A 24,434-nucleotide genomic window follows, 5' to 3' on the forward strand; every position below is an offset into this window, starting at 1 on the left:
CTTTTGTTTGTAAGTTTATGGACTCAATCATCACAGAGGAGACATGAGAATCAATTATACATACATAAAGAAGTTCATCACTAAATTTCAGCCATCCAAATTCAAAACATGTTAAATTCCACTCTCTTTTTTCTATTAAAAAAATTAAGTTGGGACCAAGGAAGAGTAAATTTGGTAGCATAAACCACTGGAGAAAAAGTTTTGATACAGAAGTTTACATATATTATTGTGCTAACTGAGAAGTATCAAGCATGTCTAGCTTAATTGGTTGAATAGGGTATATAAGTTATTATAAATTTCTGTTACTTATTTTCGATTTATACTAATAAAAAAATAAGCATCAAGCACATTTAGACTGGAGCCTTTGCACAACCGAAAAAAAACACGAAGTAATAATGATTATATTTGCTGTTATTCAGGATGAACAGGGCCACCAATTAGATGGATTTTGTTATAAAAAGGGTATTTCCTCAAACAAGTTATCGGTGTTACACAGAGAGTGCGTATTCTCTAATGCTTCTTTTGGATGTGCAGTAAAAATAAGAGGAAAGAAAATACGAAAAAAATAAAACCAATATCTTAAGTGAAAAATAAATTAAAAGAGAAAAGAAAATGCGGACAGTACGTGAAAATTGAACTTTTATCTTAAAATGATATTTATAATTCTGTATCCCCATATAAAAAATATATTCAATTATTTAAATAAAATAATATATTTTTGCATTCAATTTCTTAGAAATTGTAATGTTCTCAATTTGGAAACCGCAAAGCTAAGCCACCGCTCACTATTTTGATCAATTATTTTCTTTTTCTCAAAGTTTCTGTGTAATCCGAAAAAGAAAGAAAAAAAAGGAAAAACCTTAAAAACCGTGTTCTTTTTAATCCCGTATTCTCTCTCTCGCAATCTCTCAATTAAGTATAAACTAACTTCATTTGCGTAAATGTCTTTTCTAATCATGCAAATATCATAGAATAACTTGACGTGCATAGACTCAATTAGCTAAGTATAAAGAAGCACATATCTTTGGCAAATTGCTGGACCATCAGCATAGATCTTATGCCACAACCCAAAATTGCATGGATAGACTAATTAGTAATGACAAATCATATATCACACACGCTTTGGCCCAATTATTCACATCAAAATTATCTTAGAAATTTTACGTGCATGCCCTCCCAATTATCATGTAATTTATTTTAATCATTTTAATTTTATATTATATAATTGGATCCAGCTACCATGAACTATATGAAAACTGGGACACGGTTAACAACATAAATATAACATACTAAAGATGTATTATTACCCGCAATAATAGGTAACAATAATTTTATAAATTTATTTAACATTGTGAACAAAAAATACAATAAGTAGTTAGGACTAAGAAAATACTATTTCCTTTGTTCCATTATAATTTTTATTCTAGTTTTATGCAGAAAAAAAAAATTACTCTCTGGTTCTTTCTATAAGAAACATGTTTTAATGTATTATATACTAAAACTTATTTCTTATGAAAAAGAATTGAAAATAATAATATATAGTGTATGAAAGAGAATAAGATTTTCAATTAACTTTATCATTATTAGTTTATTTTTAGTTTTTGTTATCAATCATTAATATTATATGGGCTATAAGTTAAACAAAATTAATTAATATTATATTAAAAAGTTAAAAAATAATTATTTTGTAATTTTTTTTCTTACCTGATGATTATAGTGAAATGATAAGAGTATCATTTTTTATATAAATGTAGCTATTGAGTTTAATTTTAGTATATTATTTTTTTAATTACTATGTTACAACGTCTTTCTTATTATCTCATAACAAACAACTTTTTTTTTCTTTCATATTAAAAAATTCTCTCACTTTCTATTCCCTTTCTCTCTCTCTCTCTACTTTCATAACTAAACAAACTCTTAGTTTCATTGTAAGAAACAAAGTAATTTGATTAAATTCATGTCCAATATCGAAAATTTATGAAACATTCAATTCATAAGCTTGTGATCATGATATATATAATTTTAGTTTGGTTTAAACATATACTCCCTCTCATGTTAATTATAAGAACATTTCAACTAATTCATGTTCATTAAGAAAAGTAGTTAATTTAGTTAATCATATTAAATCTATCAATTAATTATATTAACATTCCAAAATTAAATTTTTCTTATGTATCTATTTACTTAATTGTTTCTCATTAATGTTTGGAGAAAGAATAATTAAGTAAGGGTATGTTGAAAAAAAAATTAATACATCTAGAAATTAAAAAAAAATCTTATAAAGGGACAAGTTTTTTTTTTTTTTTTTAAAAAAGGATCTTATATTATAATTAGGGACGATGAAATATTTGTTTCTAGAGAACAGTGGTGGATCTAGATGGAGGGTAATGAAGGCAATTGTTCCTATAAAGTAATTTTTTTATTTAAATATATTGAATAAATATTCTTTTGCTCCATAAAAAAATAAATCTTGCTCCCACAAGATAATTTTTTTAATGAGATGAATATAAATAATTGTGAAAGATAAAAAAGAGAATAAATTGATATTAATTTTATTCATTTTATCCTTTTAAATTTGATTGTTTTTAATTTTTTATTATCATTTTAAATAAAGTTTATATAATTTTTTATTTAAGAAAATATTAAACTATTTTTTACATCCACTAAAAAGTTTTTGGATCCGCCACTACTTGAGAATATGACATTAATTTTTTGTTATTTTGATTCCTTGAAAATACAAGGTACATCTTTTTAAATGATGGCAACCTATCTACTAACAAATACGCGTGAATATATTTAGGGCAACCACCAATCGCCAAAGACAATTTTTTAGTTGTCAACGTGTTCATAAAATTAAGACAAACGTTGCTACACGTTTCCTTAGCACGATACCCCCTTTGACAAAAAATCAAAAAGTTAAGGGACACGGGATAACGGACAATTAGATTTTTTTTTAATACATGATTTTATGCTAATTAGTTAGATATTTTTGCCATTAGCTCTCTATAGTATATATTTTCTAAATTAAAATTATTGTATTACATAAAAAAGTAAAATAAAGTATCGTATATAACAATAATTAACCACCTCAAATCAGCTAATATTGAAAATACATGAGAGGTATGTTATTAACCAAGCTTAACTAAAATAGATTCGTCTTCATTTAAAGTTGTCCATCCTTTCCTTACATCACCTTGCAAAACCTCGTTGAGGATAACAACTCATCATAATACATAGATACATTCCATTTATATCGTACAAACCATATATTAAACAAAGAAGGATTTTCAAGCTAGTTAAGGAACATTCAATAATAATACTCGAACAATACGGCACAGGTTGCAATTCTTTGGGGTTAGTACTTGCTATATCAAAAATAAATCAAGCTTAAAGATTTATATTTGTTTATGTTTTATAGTATAATTCTAAATACTTTTAAAAAATGAGATAATTAAAAAAAATGATAATTTTATTTCTATAAATATAATATATGAATTTTAGTTGTTTATTAATTACATTTTGATCCTGGTTTCTTAATATTACAAAAAAACATCGATAATGTGACATTATATTCATAAAAATAAAAATAGAGCATAAAAAATAAAAATAGAAAACTGGTATGAAATATAATGATTTTCTATTCATTTAATTAAAAATTAAAAAAATCCTCCTCCTCCTTTTGATATAATAAAATAAGCATATAAAATATGTCAAATTTATTATTTTATGTAATAGAAACAATAATGAATTAATGGAGATTTTGATAACATTAATAAAATTATCCTAAACTTCTTTTTTCTTTGAATTCGTTTTCTTACTTTCCGAAAAGAGGAAAATGCAACGTGGACTGAATGACATAATAAATATTAATTTTAATAACACTAACGATATATTTACTTTCTAACAAGATACTATATTACTTTAATAGTCTTAACAAATTCATTAAATAAATCACTTACTACTTCATTTTCATATCTTTTAATATTTTTGGCTTTCTAATTTTTTCTCAAAACAATTAATATTTAAGACTTTCAAAGGCTATATTTAATATATATTTTTTTCTTAAATATGCTCTTATTTAATACCCATTACTAATGATGTGAGTATCAAATGTCAAGAGATATTAAATAAAGATATTTTAAATATAAAAAATATAGGATGGAGATTGTAAAATATAACACACTAAATAAGAAGATATAACAAGTACAAGAGGTTAGCTCAAGTAATATTATAACCTCAACTTTCTTAAGCAAAATTTTAAATTTAAATTTTGAAAATAAAAAAATATAATTGAGAGAAGAGACTTTATTAAACATAATCAAACAGATTTTCTAATAAAGATTAGTTATAATAAAATTGATAAATACTTTATACCAATGTTTTTATTTTATATTTTCTTTCTACAATAAAGTTAATAGATACTTGAAAATAAAGTTAACAGATATCCCAAAGGATATAAATTTTCAACAACAAAACCTTGTTACATGTTGTCATAACCAAACAAGAAAAAATATATTTTTTTCTTTCACCTTTTTTACCCTCTGTTGTTTTAACTCAAAAAATTGTTAATATGTGAATTTATACTTTGTATTTTCATCATTTAATAAAAATTATAAAAATAGGTACTAAAAATATTTTCAATTATAAAAAATTACAAATGAAATACAAATTAACAAGGGATTAAAATGAAGATAATTATATCTAGATGAATTAAAATATATGTAATTAAAACATAAAAATATTACGTTGTATTTTTATTTAAAAATAACACTTAAATCACATTAAAAATTCAAAACTACCACCTAATGTCTTAACCTTATTTTTCAAGAAATTAAAAATATTTTCTTATAAAAATATACTATTTAATGTTTTTAACATATTTTGTAATAATTTTCAATAAAAAATTTATCTACTTTTTAAATCATTATCTTGTTAACATAGCTAAAATCTTAGACAAACAACAATAACAACATATGAAACAGTAAAAAAAATTATTTAAATTAACCTTTTCCTTTTTTTATCTCTTAAATTAAAAAAGAAAGACATGATTATACAATTGTTTATGATTGAATGATGATATCAAATTTTTGATATAATGTTTATTTTCTCTTATTAATATAACTATATGTCTAAAATTCAAATTTAATTAACACTACTTACTCCTTTTTTATTCACTGATGATTCTTCTCTTATTATGTATGTTACTCTATCTTTATCTAATATTTTTTCGATCTGAAAAAAACTTGTAACATTTAAAAAAAACAATCCAAATCCAATTCAATTAATTTAATATTGAATTAATCAAATTAAAATTAAATTTTAAACCAAATTGACTAAGTAATAAATTAAAATAATTATATCATACTATATAATTTTTCTCTTTAAAACCAATTTCATTAATATGCAAATATCCTAAACGCAATTGCACCCACATCTTGCCATTTCCCCATATTTATCTTCGTAAGTAAAGTACTATTACTTAATTCACTTACCATAATATATAGTACTATGAGTTTTAATTTTAGTTGGTTCAAGTCTCATTAAGTTTCCAGAAATTGCTATTCGCTCACTTTCTTTCTCTCTCTCTTTACCTCCAACCTTATATTAGTCAAACACCCTTTCTTTCTTCTTCCCCCAACCTTTTTCCTTTGACACAAAAATTTCCCAAAGTCCAACAAAACCCAAATCCAAATACCCTTTTTAGTATTTAATCCAAAGAGTTCACCTTTGTATTCCTCTCGCAGTAGGGCATCATCTCACAGAAAAAAAAAAGTTAGAAAGAAAAGAAGAAAAATGTTGCAGTTGTTCTTCACTGTGGCTTTCTCTGCGGTTCCTCTGACCCTTTACGTGCCACCAATCCGAAGCCTGAACCTGTTTGTGGAAACCATGGAATATGTTGTCAGAGAATCAAGAACCTACAGGAATCGAGTTTACCCTCGCCTACGCATAGCTTGGTCTAGGATGTTGGATATCATGCTCTGCAACACAAGGTAGATTCACATGTCAAAGTTTCAACAATTGAAAGAAGAAGGAAAAAAAAAACCACATCTTATCTTATTGTAAATATGTTTTTTCTTCTTGGACCCCTTGTTGTGGTTCTTTCTTGATTGTTTTAATTTTCAGTTTTTTTTTAATCTTCTTTGATTTAACATCAATTCCTAATAATCTACATACAATAAAACTTGTACGGTGTTATGAGTTTGTTTTAGAGCAGTTTTGCTCTTGCCGCGGATTAATATGCAGTAGAATTAATTGTTGTAATTTTTTTTTAACTTTTTTTACATTTTGAGGTGATTCCATTCGGTTGTGCTTCCTGTTCAATGTTCTTCCTCAATGTGACCTTTGAAAGAATGAATAATGGAATTTTCTGTGGTCATGGAAATGTTGAGAAGTTTTTTTAACTTTATTTTTCTTCTTTGTCAATGAAATCTGTGTTTTTCTATAATTTGGTCCTTAGCTTCAAATAAGATTTGGACCACAAAGGTAGTGCCACTTGTCTCCATATATTTCATACCCGTGTAGAATGGCAAATATTATATTTTTTAAATATTTTAATTTTTTGCGAGAATAGGACAATTTCTGTTACATTTTTTTTATAGTGCCACACTTATTATGGTTTTTTTGTTTTTTGAAAAATGGGAAATGTCACCTTCTTTTGAGGGGATGAGAGAGGGGAAAAACAGAAGGACTAATTGTAATTGATATGATAAAACAAAGGAGAAATAAATGAAGTGGAAAAAATTAAATGAAGGAGAAAATAAATATATATTAATAATAACCTTATTTTTCTCGATGTAAATTTAGGGAACTTAATATAAAATTTTCTTTAATTATAGAGTTTACAGCATTGCTTGTTAATGTAAAAGAGAAATAAATATGAATATTATGAGAAATAATTGCTTTTATTTTAGATGTTACTAGTACTATTTTACATTTGAAATGGATGTTTTTTTTATAATAGATATCAAATGTTTGCGTGAGAGAGATATATACTAAATAGTAAGTATTTCTTTAATCCTTTACTTTCATCTTCATTGGTGAAGTCACGCCAAGTTTATCTCCTAAATCCCGTTCCCATTTTAGACATATCACAAAACAACCAAAAATGGTCCTTATCTTTCCATATAGAATGTGGGTTTAGTTTAGGGTTTATCTTATCATCTCTAGAAAAAGGAAGAAACATATATAATGTCTGCGGAGCTGCTTGAGACAACTTTGGATTCCCTGTTTGGCAGTTTTTCTATCTCTACTTCTTGGTATTTGTAATGATGACCTTCATGATGCACATTTGAAAAAGAATAATTTTTTAAAATAATATTTTTTTTCAAAACATATATATTTTTTAAATAAGTTTAGCATATATAGCATGCATTTAACATCTTTTTGGCTTTTAAAGAATATTTAATATTAGTATAAAACAGTTTAAAAAGATAATTATTTAAAAAAAATTATACCATCAAACAGTTGTAAATTATTTTTGATATAATTTTTAAAGTGATTTTTATAAAGTTAAAGACTAAACATATTAATATGTAATTTAGATAACAATATAAAAAAATCCTTTACAGTGTCATTACATTTTAATTAAATTCATTTTTTATTAGGAATTTGTTAAGATATGTTCCCTTATTGTTTTAGAATGAGTATCCTAGTAATTTATATTTTTATGATGTATTATAAGAAAAATAAAATAAGATTAACGTGGTGGGATTTGAAATAGTATGTATAAGCTCCTAGATTCAAACTTCAAGGTGACTATTACACACAAAAGATATAAGAAAATTAAAATTAAAATTAAAATACCTTTTTTAAGAAATAAGTGGATATACAATAACACTTATGAATTAAGGATGAGCTTATCTATAACCATTTATGGGAGAGACAAATTAAGGTGTAATGTATGAATTTCTTACAAGTTAAAATTGACTATATATGCGTGCACCTTAGCTTTAGGAAAAATTAAATGAAAAAAGTTTCAATAAAACTAGTTGAGTTAAGTGTATGTGAAAAGTTCATTTTATTTTCTCTTCTCATTTTTTTTATAAATACTTATAGAAAAATTTATTCTAATAAGGTCTAAGTGTGTGTTACTGCTTATAAATGTTATCATAGATCACATGGATTTTAAAGAAATAGTTTACAAATTATACTTAAAAATATATTTTACGTAAATCAAAATTGTAATTTGTTAACCTGTTCTTTCTATAAGAAAAGATGTTAGTAATATTTTTATTTCTCAAAAACTATATAAACTTTTCAACTAAAAAATACTACTCTACTTTAATTTCTGTTTGAATATTTCATTGTTTTCAAGAAATCCCTTTCAAGACAAGGGAGTTGGCACTATCTTTTTGTAAGATACAAATATTTTCCTTGGATCGTGCGAATTGCGGCTTCAGAACATGGATTTCGGTTTTAAAAGTAATGTACAAAACGACAAATTAGCCCACAGATTGGCGCTAACATGATTCTAATAGTACTTGACCCTTGTATTACATGTTTTTATTTTACATGTACTAAAAACACTGGACATGACAGCAAAGCCTTTGCCTTAATAATATATTTTTCTTTCTATAGAGTAGCTAAATCAAAGGCAAAGTGAGAAGCAAAATCCCTGCATTCACAAATTCATGCATTCTTCAATCGGAATTAAACTTCATTATAAGGATTTATAGAAAAACAGGATGAGGAGACCAAAGGGATTGAAGCTGTGTCAGAAATCAAAATAAACTTATGCACTTGATGGTTTAATTTATATAAAACTCATTCATTTAATTTATCTAAGCTACCAATGGTGATCGGATCTAACAAAAGAGGTTAATCACCTTCAATGTAGTGACTGAAACTAAAGTTCGAATTTTCGTTACGAGAAGTTCTACGTTTAGTATACGACCATATTTTATATAAAAAAATATATATATCTTTGAACAAGGAGACTTGCGAGAAAAAAAAAAAAAACTTATCCAGAAGAAGTATATAAATCAATTTATGGGAAAAATTCAATTTCTTTTATTTCCTATATTTCCCCCTAAAGATACTAAGAAAAATTTATCGAAACACTATCAAAGTCTTTATTTTCACTAAATCTCTTATCTCTTATTGGAGGTATTGATCCCATAGTACAAGAATATATATGAGAGAAATAGAAGATAATTAAGAATAGCTACAATCAAAAAAATATTATTAACCTAAATAATATCTCCCTGTTTTATGAGAACATTATTTAATCTAGTATAAAAACATAAATAAAGAAATAAATTTTAATCACTTCGAACAAGTTTAATACATTCAACCTGAGTTTTGTGGGTAAGACTTCCAAAAGGAAAACATATGTAAAGACTAGTATGCAATATCTCTCAATGCAGATTGTAGAAGATAGTGAATGGTGGAAATTCTTATTGATGATGCACAGGATTGTGAATTGTGCAGAATTTTCCTTTAGCATATGTAATATCACAGATGGTGTTTCAGGCATAATGTGTTATGACCGAGGTTAGGGGGACCAGATTGATGATATAGCTGCTGTGAAGGCCCAAACTGGAGAATCTAGCAGGCCCAAAAGGAATGTGGTAGCACCTTAGAAATTGACTGATTATGTGTCTTACAAGTAGATATATTATTGAGTTGGTTCTAGAAGGAATTGGTTAGAATTCTAATAGGAAGGATCTATATATTATTATGTATGGACAGCATAGGCAGATGGTTATATATTCTTGTAAATGCATTTTATCAATCAATGAGAATTAAGTCCATTTCTATCTAATTATTCTTTCTTCTTTAGGAGGCCTATTCTGTTCTCAAATTCAAAATCCATTACACATCATGGCGTTCACCCAAAATATCCATAAAAGGAAGCTTAATTAATATGTTGATGTTGTCTTTCAATTTGCATAATCAACAGTGTTGCTTCTACTCAACCCAGATGTTATGATCTGTTTGAGTATAAGTAGATCACTAAAGAAGGGGGGAAAAAAGGTCCTAGGCTCCTAGCATTTTATTTTCTAGGAAATGGCAAAGAAGAAAATGTTATTTTCAAGTACTAAAGATGATACAGTGTAAGCTGGCTTGATATCATACTCAGAGTCAGAGTTAGTTTGTGAAAATTTTATGAACCAACTTGAAACGAAAACCTTTTAGGAGTATCTTGCTTGACATATAACCTTATAATGTAATTTTCAGGCCAATTTGGAGAAGTATATCAACCAACTTCTTAACTTCATTCAAAAAGTTGTTGATCTTTAATCCCACTTTGAATCGAAGTTGCATAACTATCTTGTGCTTATAGCATAGTTTCAATCCGTGTAATCAAAGTTAAAATGAATCAAGCTTCTATAAATTAAAATGTTAAAATGAATTGAGCTTCTATAAATTAAAATTAATCTATGCTTCTAAGCTTTTGTAGAATCTCTCTTATCTACTTCTACACAAAAAAAAAATGATATGATTAAGTAGTTGATTATAACTTAAGGTGAGAAGCACAATTTATTTTACTTTTTTTTTTCTCCTATTAGTTACTTTAGAAAAAATTTATCCAAGCATGACTATAGTTAGCTATAGTTTTGTAGAGTGAGAGTATTACTATTTTAGGCAGGATTGGTAAGTCTTTGAAGTAGTTGCACATGGTGATTGTTAACAAGCATGGTATCTCAATCTGAAAATGTTCCTTGAAATGACATGGAACTTATGAGCAGTAAATCATCAAAATTCTTATTTCTTGGTCCTTGACATGTGAAATAATGCTTCGAGAATATTTGCATAAAGCCATTGAACATGAAGTTCTTTCTCAAAAAAAAAAAATGTTTGTGGGAATAAAGAATATATTGATTAGATTTAATGGATGAAATCAAGCTTCTATTTTCTGTCCAACTAATGCAGATACTGTTCATGTGAATAACCACCATATGCTATCAACAGTCCTTATTCCGTAAATAGTATAGTTGGCAATATTGTTAGCATTTGCAATCAAGCACAATAATTCAGCACTTCCCCCAAAAATTGATACCAATTTCTCTCCATGTTATGTGAAATGTGTTCAGTCGGTTTTCATTATTCTTTGTGTATCAAAGCTGATATACGGTACATTGTGTATTAATCCTGTAGCCCTCACTATGTATTGTTGATAAATATCTCATATTTCTTCAATAAATTATCAGCTAATCTAAGATTATTATAATTTTCATTAATCTTCACATCATGACACGTAACTAAGTATTATTAATTCTTCTTCGAAAATTGAAAAATATAAATACAAGTTATGCAAATATTAATCAAGAGTGTGAATATATACTGATCTTAGATTCTCTAATAATTTTTCACTTCTTAATAGTTTGTCCAGGTCCAAGCATCCTTGATTGTAATCATGTGTCAGGATGCTCTATCAAACATTAGTGTAGATTGGGCTTGGATGCTACATAGAGCATAAAGTGTAAATTGCAGGCTTGGATGTAAGAGAGAAAAAAGACTATGAATCAATTGCCTCCATTGAAGAAGAAAAAAACATTGTTTCTTGCTTTTGTGTGACTCTGCCATGTCATATTCATTGCAAGTGGTAGAGGATGGAGGGGGAGCAAGGCAATGAATATATCAAAAACATTGAATAGAAAGATTCACATAAAATAGTTCCTAAAATCTTTAGCCTCCCCATTATAAAAGAAAAGAAATGTTATTTTGTTAATAAAAGCAACGCATTTGTTTCAACTTTTAATGGGTGGAATAGATTGCAATCACTACTCTTGGAAACACACAAATTCAGTTCAGAGGGATAAATGCAGGCACACTACCCTTATCTTCATTTTTGCATTTGTGACAAAATTCAGCATATACAAATTAATGTGGTCAGTGAATACTTGTCTCAGAATGCATTTAAAAGGGGGTTAGGGGAATTAATAAACTGAGCCTTTTGTGTGTTTTATTTATTACTCTTGTTTTTAATTTACTGATGGTTGTGAGAGAATGAAACCTGCGTTCCACGGATAAAGATAGCCTGAGTACCTGGTACTACTATTAAATTCCTGTTACAACTGGATTTTTATTTTATTTTTTTACCAATAGCAGCACTGAGATTAGAATTTCACTTCCACCAAACTATTCAAACTCATATCATTAATATGTTTAGGAATCTATTGTAAAATTACTTTTGAGATAAAAATAATTTTATCAACTGATCAAAATCTTTTTTTTTTTGTTTATTTTACTTTTATTAGTTGGATTTATATTAAAATGCATGTCGTAACATTTTTAACTATAAATCAAACATGCACTAATGATTTACCTCCGGAGAGGGGGTTTGATTCAAGATATCAACAAAAAATTTCAGAAAAGTGGACTTGGGGGATCATTCCCAATTTTGGTACAAATTTTGTAAAAACATGTTCAGGAATGGTTGAATCCCATAATATAATTTACTCATATTTATTTATGTTATTTCTTATTTTCATGGTCAAAGGTGGGTAGCTTGTATTTCCATTAAAATAAAAGTTATTTTCTATAATTACTAACTATCACCACTTTATTCTTCCAGATTTTTTTCTTTTATTTTTTAATTAAATAAATTTTCAAAATTTCAAAAATTACTTATATCAAACAAACATGTTCATAAGAATAATGTTTACATGCATAATATTTCTGGAAAAGTGATTCCTAGGAATACAATTTTAAATCTTGACACAAACAACTCCCTTAGAAATTAAGAGCAATTTATTATAATTAAGAGCAATAGTTTTTAATATTTGATAAATAAAATAAATGAAATAATTTAAAAACATAAAAGGTGTTTTATATATATTTTTTATTTAACACATAAGAAAGAACATAAGATTTAAAATTATATTATAATTAATTATTATACTTTTCTTTACTTTAGACTTGGAGATGCATGGATCCTTACACGTGAGTACATTTGAGTACATGTATTGTAGTCCAAGATGAATTTTCTCCTTGTAATTTTGTCCAGTGGTTTCAGGGACCTGCATGCCCTCCCTGTAGAAACCATATCCCCTATATCTCTATCCTGACAGTCACCATCTAATGTTTTCACATATTCAATTAATTTGAATCGTTAGATCAAAATTCATTTGCTCATTTTTTTTTTACTAAATTAAACTTCAAATAGCCATATGAATTTTAAGCCATTCAATTTTTATCAAATAGTGCTGATTTATGACTATGTTAGAATGTGTGAAGGTGGTGTTGGAGAAGGTGCAATCTCATCTTATCCCTTTCGGTCCGCATGAGGTCATTTTCCTCCTTAAACATAGTAATTTTTCTGAATTGGGCTCGTCTAAAATAAAGGGAATGTACTGTTAATGATAAAGTATAATAACTATTACTATTATTAAAAAATTAACAATTGACATATTAATTAATTTTATTCCAATTTTCAGTCATTGATATTTTAATTAACAAGCACAGTTTAAGTGCGTCTACTCACTGAAGAATTGGCGAGAGATAAATTACCTGAGTATAATTGCACCTATTCAGCTAAATAAGTGAGTCTGTGAGTGAACCCATTTTTTCTTAGCTGAATAAGTTTCTCAAGTTAAGATCTCCATATCCCTGAGCATTCCCCACACACATTTCATTTTTCAATCCATTTAGCATGCTCATGAGATTTCTTACTCCAAAATCTCAAAACTTTCCATGTTGGTCAATGGCTGAGAAGCATATTTTTCAATCCCAAATAACAAAGAAAGGGGCACAAAAGCTAAGAGGAATATATATTGCATGAATACACAAAATCACACATTAACCACTAGAAGATGCGACTCCATTAGGTTGTTTCTAGTAAACAAAACATATATTGTGAGAGCTGCCATAGAGTTCTTCATACTACATCTACCTACGTGTAAGAAATTAAAACTTAAAGAGAAAGAGAGAGAAAGAGAGAGAGAGAGAGAGAGAGGGAGAGTTGGATGAGAAGCAAAAATTAATAGAGCAAAAAGGATCCCTTTTGCCATCTTGATGCTAATGCGTTGATTCCTCGCCAAAAACCTCGGTGTTGCAAACAGGACATTTCTGAAAAGAACGAAACAGGGGACAACAAAGTGTAAAAACATAGGTTTCAAGTGAACTTAAGAAAGAAAAAAAAAATGGATTTAAAAATGTATACCTTTTTTTTTTTTGGTCAGCTAAAAAAATGGATTTAAAAATGTATACCTTGTTAATGCTAAGCCACTTGGTGATGCATTCACCGTGATAGACATGGCTGCATGGTAATTTCATTTGTTGGTCACCTCTTCTGTATGTCATCTGACAAATTACACACCTGTTTGCAATGCAATTTGATTGTTAGTACAATCTGAAAGTAGAAATTATAGCCCGAGACTGAAACCAGGAAAAAGGTGGGATAAATATCATAAATCTAGAATACAGAAGTTCTAATGGTCCAGAAAAAGATGATAATAATAATAATAATAATAAAATATGAAATCAAATTTCTATGATTAATGCAAGTCCTACATATAAAACTAGAGCTTATTGAATCAATTTCTCTAGGCATGGGATGAAAGTAGAGAACTCTAGTCACCATAATTAAGACTATCAAAACATTGTATACTGTCAACCACAGTACAGAAGGAAATAATCTATTTCCAAGACCATTGAGACGAAGAATAGAGGAAATAAAAAAAAATGAAAATGGATACGTATAAATGAATTTTCTTCTCTGTTGATTGATTATATATTTAAAGGGTGATGAAAACAAGGGAAAGTACAAATTGATAATTCTATAATTTATAAATGCAACAAGCATGAAGCATGTACTAATTTTCCCTCCAATTGTCATATATTGTTCAATTATTCAATAGATTGATTTCTCTAACATTAAAGATAACAATTTGTTGAGATTAAATGTTATAATTTCCATTCCTCCTCCATATACACCTCATCTTCCTCAAAAATGCAATACACTGCTTGGCCACCATTCAACTTTTTAGTATCCACGTTTTCATCTATTCCATTTAAAATAATAAAAAACTGAGAACCAGGAGTTTACCTTTTCCCAGAATTTTTTCTTTTGAATAAGTTACCAAATTTGTACTTTGAGGTTGGAAGCATATCAATAAGTTCTTGGGAAAGACCCCGGCTTTGAGTCCCAACTGCCTCTCCCAGGTCCAGTAGTTCCTGTCACTTACAAAATATCACTGGCTATTGATCCTCATGATTTCTAATCCTACTTCTATTCAAAATACCAATAAAATTGAAAGCTCAAAATATTACAATATAAAGTAGCACCAAGTTCAACAATGCCCAACTTCAATCATCAAAATAAATTAGCAACATTTCAAAACAGCTCTTTTCTGTAGCACAAAAATTCTAAATCTTGAAGGCAACACCCATTTTTTATCTGAATGATTATTTAAATAAAATTTGATATCATATAAAGCACCATTTCAGGTTAATTTGACGTTCTTTGAAACAATTGGATATAAAATTATTCACGAGCTTTCACCTAACCCAGCTTAATCTTAGAGGGAGTTGATTCTTGACACGGTATTAGAACTCCTACTACCAAGTGTTTAGGTGTTTCAAGTTTAATGAGCTTGTGTGGTGGGGCATTTTAAATATAAAATCATTTGGAAGTCTTCACCAAACAACTTGAATGCAAAAGCCTACAACAATATCTCCAATCTCTAAACAAACTTCGAATCGAGAAACATGCTAACTTTGGATGCTTACATACATCAGCATTTACACATAAAACATAAGTGCATCGCACCTCATAAGTCATATTATCAGGATCGATGTTGTCTTGCCATATGACCTGCACCAGTGCAACAGCAAGGATTAGAGACTTCAGAGGATAAATTTCTATGTTGCTTGATTATCAAGTTACAAGCTGAAAACAATATAAAGAAGAGTTAACTACTTGTTGACATTAAAAGATTGAAATGCAGAGATCTCAACTCGAGTTTTTTCAAGTTTTCATTTTAAATAATATAATTCCCAGAATCCCAGTCTGATAGAGCTTATAAGGAGAAAACAGTTATGCAAGGTAGCACATGAAATCATTTTAGAGGATTCAAATAACATCTTTATGGATTCTATTTTGACCTAAATAATGAGCTCCAGCAAAACATACAAAAGAGAGAGAGAGAGAGAGATAAAAACCCTATTTTTTTTTAATAATACAAAAATGGAGTATCATCGAAGCAACAACAAATCTAGTCATGTTTTGTATAAATTTTATTCATTCCCAAATGTTAATGGTTAGTTAAAGTAGAATATTAAAACAATCAAATTTATTCACCAAAAAAAATTAATAACAATCAATTAGTCGGTTAGTTAGAGGTTGAAAGGCAGGGGCTTGGCTTAAATAGAAGGGGTAGAAGGGGAAATGCTAATTGTCAGTATTAAGAAGACAATGCAATGGCTCAGTAGTAAGGAAAAATTCTTCAAAGATTTCATTCATTTTCTGATTGATATCTAATCAATAAAAGGTTCGTTCTTGTCTTCATATCTTCTGTACAATTTCTTGGTTTGTGTTTTTGGTTTAGTAACATTCTAATTGCTCAGTTTACTCAAAAAGAAAGGAGTATTTGGGGACATTTCTTGCAAGCATAAAACTTTGAGAATGGTTTATAAGAAACATGATATAGAAATTATTGGTTCCCCTATGAAAACAGTTTTGGGAGAAAACCAAGCCTAAATACCTACATATGTAAACAAATTTGTATAAAAAATGCAAAAATAACACCGTTGGAAAACTACAAATACTATTTGATGTTAAGTGTCATCAATCAATAACTATACCTAGAAAAGATGCGATAGGAGGCATATGCATAGGTCCACAGGATGTTATAATAAAACATAAACAATGCCCAACTTCAAAACTCTTTTTGGTTTCAAGGCCATATGTGCTGACATGATTCACATATCAGATACATATTGCATTCAATAATGATATGATACATGCATTGTATATTATATACAGATATGTATAAAATATTAATAAAACTGACATATAATTTTGCAAATCCAAACTGAGGTACTTCTGAACATTACTAAAAATAAAAAAGAAATTATAAAGGTCTGTCATAAATCATTGTCTATTGCCAACATCATCTCAATACCATTCTATCATTGAGCATCACCTCTAAAGAATAAGTATTGGTGAAGTACCCAAGTATCATGGTATTGGGTTTGTATATGACACGACATGTGAAGCAAATGAAAGCATTGATGCGTTGCATTGAGCATAAAATTCTAAGTTGTCTTTAAAAATCAATAAAAAAAAAATCATTTTGCCTGTTTTGTAGATGATGTTAGGACCCAAAAGGAAACATGGACACCAGGGGAGCAATTCGCCCATCAATTGTCTCATGGGCCTGGGTCTGGAAAGTTTACGTGAGGAGAAATAAGAGAAAAATGGGTGAGTAGTGAGATGGCAGAGAGAGAAATAGGAGGGGGGGAATTAGTTACTGATTTGGGAAAATGTTGACAAATAGCTAACAGGCAAGAGAGTGGGACATCTTTTGGGAATCATTTAGTTTGTTATTAATACAGAGCTCATGCTCTCTGTAGGAGCTATGCTCTGGGGCAGTAGTGTGCTAGTGCTACTGTAATTTTCAGCATTCTAATAATACATATCTCATTTTCTTTCTTTTGTTGGCAAGAGAGTGGGACATCTTTTGGGAATCATTTAGTTTGTTATTAATAGAGAGCTCATGCTCTCTGTAGGAGCTATGCTCTGGGGCAGTAGTGTGCTAGTGCTACTGTAATTTTCAGCATTCTAATAATACATATCTCATTTTCTTTCTTTTGTTCTTGCTATATTTGCCATTGTTGGACTCAGTTTTGTATCAGATGGCATGAGTAAAGATATAACTCTGACATTCCAAAATTTATTGGAATTATGCCCTACAACCCAGCCTAATAAGCTGAATAAAAACCATGTTTTATATACAATCCTCTATCCATGGTTCGATTTCAGTACCGTAAGTTTGGGACTAAACATTTATGGTTAAATTGCAAATCACCCTGTTTAACTATGACTGTTGTGCAAATAGTGGTGCTTTCAATGTTGGTAATTAACTCAGTTAAACTTTCAACTTATGACAAATAATACCTTGTGATTAATTCCCAAAATTAAACCTACAAGGATTATTTGCCACAGATTGAAAGTTTAGGCAAGATATTTTCCAAAATTAAAATCACAGGTTGCTTGCCACATATTGAGAGCCCAATGACATTGTGTAATCCATGTAGCCAACATCACCGAGTGAGATAAGGTTATCATTGTTTGTCACACATTGAAAGTATAGACAGACTATTTGCCAAAGCTAAAACTACAAGGATTATTTGTCACATATTGAAAGTTTAAACAAGTTAATTGCTAAAATTGAAAAATGGACTATTTCCAAAGGGGCCCAAGTTAAATTGAGTAATATTCATTTTGACCAACATTTCCAAATAAAAGTGTTAAGTATCCAAAAAAGTGTACAGTGGATAGATTACAATTTTCCATTAAAGTATGTCATGTACACCCAACTATCATTGAAAAAGTGTCTCCCAAATTTCAAGCATAGGGGACCCAGTGTTCCTACCAGGGACAAATGATTGGATATCAAATCAAGATTCAATTAGGTAAGGTCTAAATTTGTGGCTCGATAAATAAGAAAGCTTCCTACCTGGCTACTACTATTGGACTCATGATGATTTGGACTGCCTGCAAAAGAAATTTAAAAGAATTAATATACTATACTATGATTCACACAGATTTCCTGAATAATAAAAAAATTAAAATAGTAGTTTCAATTTAATTCAGAAGTGAGGAAAAAAAATAAAAATAAAAGCTTCACTAAAAAGGTTTGCATTATTTAAGACTCTCTGCAAAAGAAATCCAAACAATAAAGATGCTAACATATGATTTTCATGTTTTTCTTAATAGTTGCAATTTAAAACAGTCATTTAAAATCAACCCAATAATGACAATAATGAGCTTCATCCAACCAGACAACCCCCACCACCCCCCACACCACGTATCCCAAAAATCCCATATACACTAATTTGCAATTAGCATGGCACCTAAAAGTGATAAAAAATGCATTAAGAATTTTAGATACAACAACCAAATTGCAGAGACCAACAATGTGATCACAGGCCTAGGCTTACAGTAAAAGAAAATAAAATTTCCACTAACATTCTTCAGGGATGGTCTGCATGTTCGTGACTCCATCTCTTCTAGGTGGAGAATCTGTTGTAGCAGGCTCTTCCACAGTGGTAATTGTCGAAGGATATTCCCACTCAGCCCTATCAATCTCCATTCTCGGCAAATGACCATTTACCTCATAAGAACTATAGTAAGATGTACTCCCAGGGCCAGACAATCCAAACTTATAGGGATTCATGTTCATTGACCAGTAGACACTTTCCTGGACAGAACATAAGATTACATAGTTATGATCACAGACCAAAACAGAATCAATAGTAAACTATGAGTTAATAAAACAAACAAAAGAGAATATTTTCAGCGATGTTCAACACACTTACGAATGACACCAATACAAAATTTAATATTTAATTGGGTCAAAAGGGAGACATGCATGTCTTTGACACAGCTGCTTTCAAATGCAGCATTATCCATCCACTCTTGCAATTCAACTCAAAGAAAAGTAACTATCATTCTCACATTATTTTTTGTACTTGACCTTCCAATTCCCATTATTTAAAAAAAAGAAAAAAAAAAGATCTTCCATTATCCCATGTCAAACATTGTGAATTCTATCACCTAAATACCTAACTGTTAGGTAGCAGCAGCAATGATAACAACAAAAGGACTGAAATTTCTGCTTTTACTCCCATAATTTGGGGTAAATAAAATTCAATAAACTTCAGAAACAACCCACATTAGCAATTCATGGGTAGCATGAATCTACAACCTTGTCAGCAAAACCATTAAATCATCCAGCAAGTTTTGAAACATTGAAACAACACCAAAAATAACAATAAAGAGTAAAATATGTTTCCAGTCCCTAAAAAATGTCTCGAAATTCACTTTTAGTCCATATAAAAACCTAATAGTACATTCTTAGTTTCTACATTTCAGCCCATATTAGCAAGGTTCTAAAAAATGGTCAGCAACTGCGATTCAGCTGCAATGTGAAGCTTTTGGGGTCTACATGACCGTATTTGTCCTCAATTTTTTGCAATGTCAAGGATCCATGACCGCAAACCTCAATTTAAAACCTTGCCAACAAGGGACTAAAGTCTAAAAGTCTAAAACCACATCACTTATGTACGGACTAAAATGGTATTATTAAAATTCTAGAGAGACTAAAACCGAATTTCGAGGAACAAAAAAAAATATTTTACCCAAAAATAAAAAATGGAAGTAGAAAGAAAAACCTGATCAGGAATTGAGCCAGCAAAGGCATAATTGACGGGCACAGGAGTGAATCCTTGGAAGAAATCCACGAAGTTTTCATTAACAGCATAAGGGAACCCAGCGTCTACGTAATTCACCCCCATTTGTCTACCATCATTCATTTTTGCACCTTCAAGAAGAGAAAAAACCACCACACTACACACTATATATAAAATACCCTTCAACAACAACAACTGCACAAACAAAAAACAGAAAGGAAAAACCACATTACGCGTCACCAAACACGGCCTTGAGCAACAAATTCTTAAAAGGAACGGAAAACAGAATCGCAGAGACAACCTTCGAATCCGACCCAAAACGAGGTTTAGCCTGAATTTTTTTATTTGAATAAAAAAATTGAAAAAGGTTTGTAATTTGGGGGTCAGGTGGTGTGAGATTGAAGAGAAATTTGGGAGGGAAAAGGAGAATGGTGGGACTATTGCAGTGTCGTGAGATTTTTTTGTGTTCTCGGGAAACAAAGAGAAGAGAAAGAAGGAAAGTTCGAGAGTTGATTTACCTTGTTCACATTCGGAATGGTTGGAAGAGAGAGAGAGAGAGAGAGAGAGAGAGGGTTTCAATGCTGTGTGGCAATGTGGTGTGTAGTGAGCTTCTCTCTCTCTTTTGTGCCAATTTGTAGGATTTGGGGAAAATTGAAAAATAATAATAACTTTTAATTAATTAAAATTTGTTGATTGTAATCAATTTATATTTGCAGTAAAAAAATCAATTTTATATTTTATTCTCTCTATTATACCGTTATTACCAATATGGTGTATATTATTTGTGATAAAATTATTCTTTAATATGTGATCATAAATTTAATTTACTAATATTTTAAGAATTAATAGTGCACTTTCAATTCAAAAGATATCTTGATTTATTCAAAATATTATATATTAATTTTATCATAATTTTTAACTATGAGAAATACTGCATATCCATAAATGGAATATCTTATTTTAGTGTACATTTTTTAGTTAGGTATTTTAATTTTTATTAATTAAATGCTATATAGTGAATTACTTATTTTTATATTTTGTTTATTTTTATTATGTTATTTTAAAAATTATATAGAGGTAAAATATATCTTTTTTCCTAACACTAATGTAAAATATTTATATATTGACATTTAATTATAAACTATTATATATAATAAACTTGTTAATTTTTATAACAATTATTTTAAAAATAAACATATCATAGTTTTTAATTATTTGATAATATAATTACATTAACGGATATAAAAATTAATTTCTTTAACTACTAATTTCCTAATTAATTATTGTGAATATACTACATGCTTTGAAAACTACTTCCTTACTTTAAAAGAAATAAATAGGTCATTTTTCATGCTGGAATTCAGAGATTACTTTTTCGTCGTACTCTCCTCAATATAAAATCCCAAATTTTGCTTTAATTAATTAATTATTTTTTATTGAAATTTTCACCATACCAAAACCATTATGTGAATTTAAGAGGTTCAATTAATTTTAAAATTATAAAAAAAATTATTTTTAAAATTATTAATTATTGATAAAAAAAAAAGGTAAGATAATTGTTGTATAATAATTTTATGGATTAAAATTGCATTTTATAATTTTATAGACTAAATTTGTTGATAGATGTAATTTTAACAATTCAAGTTTTTTTTTATTAGTACGAATTAAATTCAGGTATTACAAAGTTTATAATAACTCAGGATGATGCACACTAATTAATTAACTGAGTTAATCTCTGTGATGAATTGAAGAGTTTATTAGTTTGTCAAATATTATGGGGACGGCAATAGTGAAAGTGTGGTGACTATTAGCTTCTAAGGAAGTGTGGAGTATTGGAAATGGAAGATCAGTGAATGCATGGTTAGAGAAATGGATCAATTCTTCAAGCTGTCAGATGGAGATTGTTGCCAATATTAATTCCTCCCATGCATCGTGACATGCATGCAGGTTAGTGATTATGTTGAAGCTGATAAAAGAATATGTTGGGTGTGTATTAATTTGAGACTTAATAACTTTCATCATTCCGTGTTCCTCAAAGAATTCAGACCTTCTTATGGAAGGTTGAATCCTTACTCATCAGTGAACATCTAGATGGGGTTTGGGAAGTTCGTTTTGCTACTAGCATCGCTGCATACTGCATGCACCACCTCAATGCCACTATTGGTGCAGTTCTTGATCTAAGGGGGAAGAGAAGAATACTGTGTTAGATAGGATAATGATGATTATCATGATGCTACAATTAGTTAATTAATTAATAATTTTTCATTTTTTTTCTTCTTCTTCTTCTTTTTTAATTTTTTAGTGCTTATATTGTTAATGACACTATGGTGATGATCAATCAGCTGCTTAATGGGAGAGAATGGCATATCCGGAAGGGAATTTATTTTGCTTGAAAATAAAAGTCTATCAGGATATCTACCAACCACACCACTATTTCACCATATTTGTAATTTTAGTTTTGAGATGAATACAAGTGACTTTTAAGTCGTCACAAATTGCATTATCAAATATTTAACGGAGATGTCATTACTTAAGTGACGAAAGAATTTGAAACAAAACTTTTTAAATATCAGGGAGTAAATATAAAGAAAAGAATTATTAGGGATCAAAAACAAAATTTAGATATATATCAAAGATTGCAAACATATTTTAGTCTTTTATTATTTATAATAATTTATGATTGAATAACAATAATTAGATAATTTATAATAGTAATATTAGAACAATAATTTAGTGTTTTTCTAGTTATCTTAATTATATGATCAATATAATTATTTTTTCATTGTTCTAGCTACAATAATATTTGTATCTCATTGTTATTCGTAAAATTTGTATCTATTCTTCGAAAGGAAAATATTTTTAAAATAGTAAAAGAATTTTTATTAAATAATTCTATTAACAAATAAATGTTTAAAAGTGAGATATAGAATTCATTTTCAATTATGAATTCTTTTTAGTCAAAAAAATAAGTTTTTAGTTTTCAACTTAATAGAAAATTATTAATATTTAATGCAAATTACAATAATAATTTTAATAAACATATTCATATTAGTTAATAATAAGTTTGTAATTCATAAGATAATAGAACAACTTTTGATAAATATTTTCAATTCAGTAATTAGTTAGTAAGTCATTTCAATAGTAATAAGAAATAGGGATTGAAAAAGTAAAGTTTTGAAAAGAAATAAAAATTGAAAAAAGTAAAGGGTTTAGAAATGAACATTAAAATAAACATACATGAATTCATAACATATGAAAATTAAATACACACAATGACCTTATGAACATTTGCGAAGTTCAATGGTAGGTATGTTGGTGTTTCGAGAAATTAAGTGACTCTATATCAATTTTCCAAAATTAATCGTCAATCATTTTATTTATAGATCTAAAATACTGATGATCGAATTATATGATTTTGATACATGTATAAAAATATTTCTAATTACATTAATATGATACTAGTAATCGTCTTTGCATAACTTCTTTGTTAACTCGTACTTTGATTTGTTGAAAAATAATTTGCTCTCTAACACTTTTTGTTCTCACGTGCATCAATAAAATTATCAAAATCAATAATCTCAATCAAAATTACTCTCTTTGATCACATACTCTCGTTTCTCAAATTTTTGTCCGTGTTTCAAATACTTTTAAAGGATTTTTCTACTTTCAAAATCAAATATTTTGAAATTTAATTTCATAACTTAATCAAATTTCACATAAGTAACACTCACACAATTAAAAAGCATAATGAAACAAATTAGTGAAAGGGAAAAGAAAATATATGACATGGCATGATAATTTTCTCGAGTGGTAAATTTCGATTCATTTTCCACTAAAAACAACTCGTAGCAGCCATGGCAGATGCTACCTTTTGAATGGGAACCTATTCAACACGCAAGTATAAAGCAACCTCTCGATTTTATATTAAGAAATTGGGATCTACTCTTAGTTTAATATTATGTATTAATGTGACAAAAAGCAAACATTGAAACAAATGTGTCGTATATATTCATGATCATTAACTTCTTTCACTCTTAATGCAAACTTTTTACAAACTTCAAAAGAAACGACGC

At 28.5% G+C, this 24,434-nt stretch overlaps 2 protein-coding genes across 4 annotated transcripts; one reads left to right on the forward strand and one right to left on the reverse strand.

Moving 5' to 3' along the window:
- The first annotated feature begins 5,515 nt into the window (after positions 1 to 5,515).
- Positions 5,516 to 6,261, forward strand: LOC106795441 (uncharacterized). Its single transcript, XM_014765111.3, has one exon. The coding sequence runs from the start codon at positions 5,794 to 5,796 to the stop codon at positions 5,992 to 5,994; it is 201 nt and encodes a 66-aa protein (XP_014620597.1). The 5' UTR covers positions 5,516 to 5,793; the 3' UTR covers positions 5,995 to 6,261.
- A 7,431-nt stretch (positions 6,262 to 13,692) lies between these two features.
- Positions 13,693 to 20,971, reverse strand: LOC100785290 (E3 ubiquitin-protein ligase BIG BROTHER). Of its 3 annotated transcripts, none has more exons than XM_041007667.1 (8): positions 20,880 to 20,971; positions 20,344 to 20,556; positions 19,139 to 19,370; positions 18,627 to 18,664; positions 15,716 to 15,760; positions 14,993 to 15,120; positions 14,155 to 14,263; positions 13,693 to 14,013 (listed from the first exon to the last, which is right to left on the reverse strand). In XM_041007667.1, exons 2-8 carry the CDS (start codon positions 20,482 to 20,484, stop codon positions 13,963 to 13,965), a joined length of 744 nt encoding a protein of 247 aa, XP_040863601.1. In that variant the 5' UTR covers positions 20,485 to 20,556; positions 20,880 to 20,971; the 3' UTR covers positions 13,693 to 13,962. The 3 variants fall into 3 exon arrangements, with proteins under 3 accessions (XP_040863601.1, XP_040863602.1, XP_006592970.1); XM_041007668.1 differs by having other exon boundaries at positions 20,344 to 20,492; positions 20,880 to 20,966; XM_006592907.4 differs by having other exon boundaries at positions 20,663 to 20,966.
- Between the last annotated feature and the right edge of the window lie 3,463 nt (positions 20,972 to 24,434).

The sequence above is a fragment of the Glycine max genome, chromosome 12 (genome assembly GCF_000004515.6).
Source record: "Glycine max cultivar Williams 82 chromosome 12, Glycine_max_v4.0, whole genome shotgun sequence".
NCBI lineage: Eukaryota > Viridiplantae > Streptophyta > Magnoliopsida > Fabales > Fabaceae > Glycine > Glycine max.